This window comes from Chaetodon auriga, chromosome 24 (genome assembly GCF_051107435.1).
Source record: "Chaetodon auriga isolate fChaAug3 chromosome 24, fChaAug3.hap1, whole genome shotgun sequence".
Taxonomy (NCBI): domain Eukaryota; kingdom Metazoa; phylum Chordata; class Actinopteri; order Chaetodontiformes; family Chaetodontidae; genus Chaetodon; species Chaetodon auriga.
The window spans coordinates 15,993,425-16,000,217 of NC_135097.1; the positions used below are offsets into that span (position 1 = coordinate 15,993,425).

The window sequence follows — 6,793 nt, forward strand, 5'->3', positions numbered from 1 at the left end:
CCATGAATACATTCAGCCCTCAGACAAATGATGATGGGAGGAAGCACACAGAGAAAGCAGCACAGCAAAGTTCATCCAGGTGTCCTTGAAAAACAGTTGGTGCCTGATGCTTGGCGATGAAGTGATTATTCACAGCGCTACTAGGTGAATACCAAGAACCTATGCCAAAGGCTGTGACATGCAATATATCCATGAGTTCACCGAGTTAACTGCAATGGGCTTCAGCTACAGCCAGTGCTCTCTATGCCACAGGCCACATCATCCGTCCTAGAATGTACAATAGGCAAACAGGTTACAGCTTCAGCATTTTCATCCCAAAAACCAAACAAAACGTGAGGATGACCCCACCAAGCCACTCAACTTCACACTTAAAAGAAATTAAAACTCTGTTGCAAGGAGGTAACAAGAAGTTGTGAGTGTGTGCTGAGAGTGACTGTGGCACAAGATCTCAGCACAGATGTGATCTGACTGTTCATGACAGATACAGGGTCAGTTTGCCGTAATACTTAAATGACACAGTTAACATATGATGAATAATACAATTTTGAAACTATGATGTGTCAGAATTGTCATTTTAAATCAGAAAAATGCTGCCCAAATGATCAAAGGTGCATATATATACAGTGCAAATAGTGACCTTGTAGTGGGTCACTACAGAAGCATGAGATTATAGTATTTCCTGCCAAAACAGATAGCAGTCTCCTTGTAAACAAAGCACCCAGGCCTAATTCTGTATTTCCCAAACAGACAATGCTTTAACATGGTCACAGGGCTGCCATGATAAACCTGAGCATGCGGTTTAGTCCCATCACCATCCTCAGACTTCAAAGTGCAGTTTCAGATCATTCCTCACAGACTCTCTTACGTCCCTCGTGGCCAGGTTTGAGAGCAAGCAATCCAAGCTGTGCATCTGGCATTCACCTCGCATTCCTGTCACTCCAGCCATGTGTACACATTAGGACATCAGAGCCGCCAGACTGGTGACACTGATACTACCATACACCTGTTGTGAGGGCCTCAATTTGGAGCAGGCCGTAAACAAATTCACCTTTACAAAGACAACATGCTCCATGGAGGCTGAATCAGAGTGTCAGAGCTCTCTGTGATAACACTATCTGAGAGATGCACGTGTTGGCTCTTCTTGGCATGACTCATTCACAAGCACACCGTAACCTGCAGTTTGGCAAGGCAATGAAAAGGAAACGTTTATATATCACTTTGCTCTGAAGTAGGATTTTAAAAAGGAAAAAGAGGAGGAAACATACTGTTTACTAGCTTGGTGTAATCAACACCAAGAAGAAATCACCTTCATATACACACTATCATTGGCTCTGGGTGCACAGCAGGGACAGGGTTAGCAAGGACAACTTCATGACTTTCCAGCAGTGATTTGGACGTCCATGCTAGTGTCACATTCAGGGAGACGCCTTCCCTGTAGCCTCTGTATGACACAAACTATCCCCCAACACATCAATATCAGTGTCAGCGACGTGCAAGCAGCGTGTCAGCAGCGACAACAAGTCAAACCAGACTCCATTCAAAATATGTCAGGTTTATGATTCCTCGAGCATCAGCACATATACAGACGTGACATCGAATGACGTAGACGCTCGCATGTGTCTTAAGGTTCTACGTTAAATTCGGGGTGGGCTGGATCCTCCAAATGGCACCCATTTTAAAAAAATGTGAACTTTTATAGCGAGTCATACAGTTTAATAAAAGCCATCACTGTTTATTTGATGGGACGTGGTACTTGACGAAACTATTTGACATTTGGATTTTCTTTCATACGAAGCGCGGACTAATGTATTGCATGCACGCCGAAATCAGGAGGACTTTCTGCTGACTCAGACTGTATCTGAAATCACGCTCTTGCACGCATGAGTCTTTGAAAATGCCCGAGTTAAGTGGTAAACTGCTATTTTCAAAATGAAGTTCGGCATGTTGTTTGTTTTTTTTTTGCACATCCGTGTGAATGGAGCATTATCGGGCATGCAAGGGTGCACAGACGTGTACCTGTCGGGTTGTAGCGGGCTCCTCATTCCCGATGGGTGAAGGTGTCTCTCCTTCGAGCGATGCTGGGGTGACCGGAGAAGAAGCCATGTTCCCCCTCTCAATCACTCACTAACAACTGCTCCTGGTGTCACTTTCCGCTGTCCTCCAGCATTCAGCCCCGCTGCCCGCTGCCGCGGTAATAGCTGTGGTTTCCTGTCCGTGCACAGTGACCCTCTGTCCGGTTGCACAGTGGGGCCACTGTCCCTCCTCCAGCCGGTGCTCGTATGCTTGGGGTCCGGTATTCCAGTCCAGGCAGATGACGTTTTCCCCGGGTCTCTCACTCACTTTCTCACACACATTCACACTCTCTCTCTCTCTCTCTCTCTCTCTCTCTCTCTCTCTCTCTCTCGGTGTGTGTGCGTCTCCTTCTGTGTCACACTCTTCCTCTCCCCGTCTTTGACTTGATCCCACTTCACTGTGCTCTAGAACATGGCCTAAGTAGCGAGAGAAGATTCATATTTTGCATGACACCTCCCTCCTCTCCTCTCCTCTGTGTGTGTGTGTGTGTGTGTGTGTGTGTGTGTGTGTGTGTGTGTGTTTGCGTGTGAATCTGGGTTGCCACACTTCCTCCAGCACACACTCTAGTAGCCAGTCTCTTTTATTTTTGCTCAGTGCATCATTTCACTGGCATGGCAGGACTTAATCCCGTGTTGTCAACACAATATTCTGACTTCAGAGAATAATACATGGCGATGACTTCCACCACTCCAATTCATTGCAAGTTACATGCACCTGATTTTGTGCTTTTAGAATGAACAGATGACAGCAGCAAAACAAACCTCTGCCTATACACACACACACACACACACACACACACACACACACACACACACACATTCCTTGCAGAAAACGTGTCTTGACATTGCACGTCTGCTGTAAAACTCACTGCAGAATCATCAGCCCCCTGCTTCTGTTTTGTACTGTCACATGTGACACTGTAACATCATCATCTTCTACACTAATGCATTTTAGGCTGACACTCTTTTTTTTTTTTAATTTTTTCTTCTCTGTGGGGGACTTTAAAAACAAAAAAAACAACCATGCAAGGTGTTACCCACCATATCCACCTGCTTATTATCATGCAGTGGGTTATGGGGGATGGTGGCTTGTCTTATGGGGGTTGGGGAGACCCTCAGCCATCTGATTTGTGACACAGATGGAGGTTGTGTGTGTGTGTGTGTGTGTGTGTGTGTGTGTGTGTGTTTTGGGGGGCGCTGGCTCTAGATGATTGGTTAACTGGTTAAGACCATGACATTGACTGCCCCTCTGGGTGACCCCAGAACCTAGGCAGAATAGAGTAAGGGGAGAGGCGTTTCTTACACTCCAAATCTGTGAATGGAGATGGAACATTTGTTTACGTGAGAGTAAAAAACACAGGATCATGCTGGCTTTGATAGGAAACTGACCGCTGAATGAATGACCTTATGACTGATTCCAGTTGAAAATGATTGCTTAGCAGCCTATTTTAAAACCTATAGGAAGATTACATCAGCAAACATTTCTCAAAGCAAAGGAAAGTAGAACTGGGTCCAAATATGTTTTTGGCATTCAGCATTGTGTTGTTTTACAGTGGGAAAAACGTCAGTGGGATCTGGTTTTGGGGTTTTTCTGAAAAGTACAGTTTGTTAGACGGCCTGCTCGTCCCCCCATAGTCCCATCCACTTTCTTGTGACACACTGACCGATTCTTCCTTCATGAGGCCATTTTCAGACAGTAAACAGCACTGCATGAAAAAACACAGCCTCCTCATCATCAAACAGCCACTTTGTTGACACACCAGATCTATGCAGAGGACACTGACAAAGAAAAAAAAGATGTATCTGGCTGAACCTTTGCTTCAACATAAGGCAATATCACCCAGCAAGATGCTACATTGACCAGTCAAAATCATACAAATGTACATTCCTTGTAGATTCCTTTGAAATGTGAATAAATGATAATTGTCACAAACTTCAGTCTTGTGGGCCTATCACTCAAACTGGCTCTACTGAATCATTTTTATCTCACAGTACCTGAAACAATACCCCTCAGTAATTATCACAACCACATGTTTTAAAATGTTTTTGATCTGAACAAGCAGTAATTCTACAAAACAACCTTGACCTTGAGTGAGAGCATGCAGCAACTACTCAGTCTCTTTCTCTCACAAATGAAACGTGAATTTGAAAGCAACAAAACACACTCTGGCTCGATTCAATGAACCCAGTTTGCCACTTCACTAGTGGTAAGACCAGTGGTTTATGGTGGCTAATGTTAGTTAAGTTAAAGCTGTATTAATGCGCTAATGTGATAGCAAACAGTTGAGTATTTACTCATCCAGCAGACACGGAGCAACATGGACCTTCATTTCGAGTGTTTCCGTCCTCCTGATGAATGTGAAGTTTTAGCTTTCCTTTGGTCTCCACCAACACGTAAAAAGCTAAACGCTCCACTGTAATCACCAGCTAGTTTTATCTGCTGTTCGGTGCTGGGCAGGTCGTGCACAGTGGGTTGATTAGAGCTTTTTCAAAAACAGTTGCCTGCTGCCGCCGCTGCTGCTGCTGCTGCTGCTGCTGCTGCTGGAAGCCCCTTAGATAAGAGCAGTGAGAGTGAACCAGAACACTAAAGCTGCAGACTATAAAGCAAAACAGTGAGCTATGAGGCAGCTGATTGATGCGACCCCTTTCTCATTACATACAGATCACACACACATTGATCCATTGCTACTAGAAACATTGATTAGTGCTGCGTTGAGGTAGATATCAGCAATTATATCAAAGTTTTTGTGTAGCTACAGTGGCCGCTGTACTTTAAAAGATGTATGATTTGAGCAGATGGACTTGAATGACTATTAACATAACATGTCCTCAGGTGTCTCCCTGCAGTGAGGAAAAGCTAATGCTGATTTTGACAACGTGTATGTTGCACTGATCAATAGTCAGATCGATACCTGTGTCACAATTGTTAAAATCTATGTAAAAGCAGATCATCCTCTTAACCCTGAGCTGACCTTAAAACCATTAGAGCTCAGAAACACATCTGACCTTGAAGCAGGTTAAAGCACCTTGTGCCCCTGCACTTCAACACACGCACTGATTTTCTGAGTTTCTGATTCAATTAGTGATCCAAAAGGCAACAGCAGACAAAAGAGAGCCGCGTCTCTGAGGGAAGAAGCAACTGGGACCCAGAGATGGATGGACGGGATCCAGACGTCTCCAGGACAGCTCCAGTATCATCTAGACAGATCAGAGTTCAGATGGGAAGTTCATCTCAGGATTTCCATATAACATTGAATGCTTTCCAGGGTCATTAGTGTGTATGCATGAGCCTGAGAGCATGCAGAGAGGTTATTTTAGCATTGGGCAGGAATGACTCAGTTCACCTGTCAAAGAATATCACAGCCGGGTGAAAACCCTCAGCATTAGAGAACGAGGGCTGCGGTGGCCCCAAGGGAGAAACAAGAGTTCACTGCTGTGTTTATGTGTGTTAATGTTTTATGGATAGAGCACTGTATTGGTTTGGTTTCATACACTGTAAAACAGGAAGAAATTCAGTGGAAACAACGAATGCTTTCACTTCATGTAAATGTTCTTTATTGCAACACAACTTCAGGATGAATGAGCGACTGGTGCCTGATTGGTGGGATGAAAATCTGCCTATCACTGTGTAATTGGGTCACTTCATAGAGTGCTGTGCATGGATCGTACGTGCATATGCAGTTTGTGCCCACATGTGTCCAGATGCCATGATTAATGAAGACAGAAGTGTTTGGTGCCTGCAACAGTTCCTGGGGTAAAACCGGTGGGAATCAGTGACGTGTTTATGTCTGCGTGATCAAACACAGTGTCCCCTGTGGCACAATGGCCACCTGTCACCTCTGAGCATGTCAGGTATGATGTCAGTCTGCTACCAAAAGGAACTTAAAATAGGAGGTGACTTCCATAAACATGCTCGAGTCTGGTGCATGTCCGCAGGGAAAGTGAATAACTGTGGCGCTGGTGTGATGCCATCTTCTCTTTTGAGTCAGAGCATCTGATAGACTGAGGGCTGAGATATCCCAGCCGGCTCAGCCGGTATCAGTGTTGTAGTGACTTGATGGTTTTTAATGTCGGGCAAAATATTCAGGATCTGAGCTTTCTGCAAAACCCTGTGAAATGAATCATGAATATATTCAAATTAACAGTCTGTCTGAACCAGAATTACAAGGAGGGACTTCACGAGTTTGAGCATGTGGAGGTTGAATGATCTGAAGATATTGTGGCGATCACCCTTCATAACAGACATGACAGAATCCATTGATATTCCTTAAACCACACCTACAGTTGTCATTCAGCCAATCACAAGCTGCTGTCAGAACCCAGCCCCTTATGAAGTCATGACCGGTTTGTGTGTGTGTGTGTGTGTGTGTGTGTGTGTGTGTGTGCCTACTGTAACTGTTGAGGCTACGCAGTGCATTGGCTGTGGAGGCTGCCTGGCTGAATGGAAAATGTCTCTCAGTTGCAGGAACAGACTGAGCTGTCAGTCACTCTGTCACCTTCCAGCCTGAGGTGGCTCTGACATTGACGCAAAGGACAATTGCTGTAAAAGATAACCCACCTCGCACACACATACACATCAACCTTTACATGAAGTGAGGGAGTTTACAGACAAACAATAGATCATGTATGAGGTCAAAATCGCTGGATTGTGTCCAGATTTGTTGATAGCGGATTTGGTATTTTTTCTCAGGTTTGGGGAAATATTTAAACATAGAAAATGC

At 44.6% G+C, this 6,793-nt stretch overlaps 1 protein-coding gene across 2 annotated transcripts in view; it reads right to left on the bottom strand.

Moving 5' to 3' along the window:
* The window catches only part of ank2b (ankyrin 2b, neuronal), a 177,692-nt gene extending 175,175 nt beyond the window's left edge, over positions 1-2,517 (bottom strand). For both annotated transcript variants that reach the window (XM_076724291.1, XM_076724289.1), the window contains exon 1: positions 2,017-2,517. In XM_076724291.1, the coding sequence (XP_076580406.1) occupies positions 2,017-2,103 (87 nt within the window). In that variant the 5' untranslated portion in view covers positions 2,104-2,517. The remainder of the gene's footprint in view (positions 1-2,016) is intronic.
* Between the last annotated feature and the right edge of the window lie 4,276 nt (positions 2,518-6,793).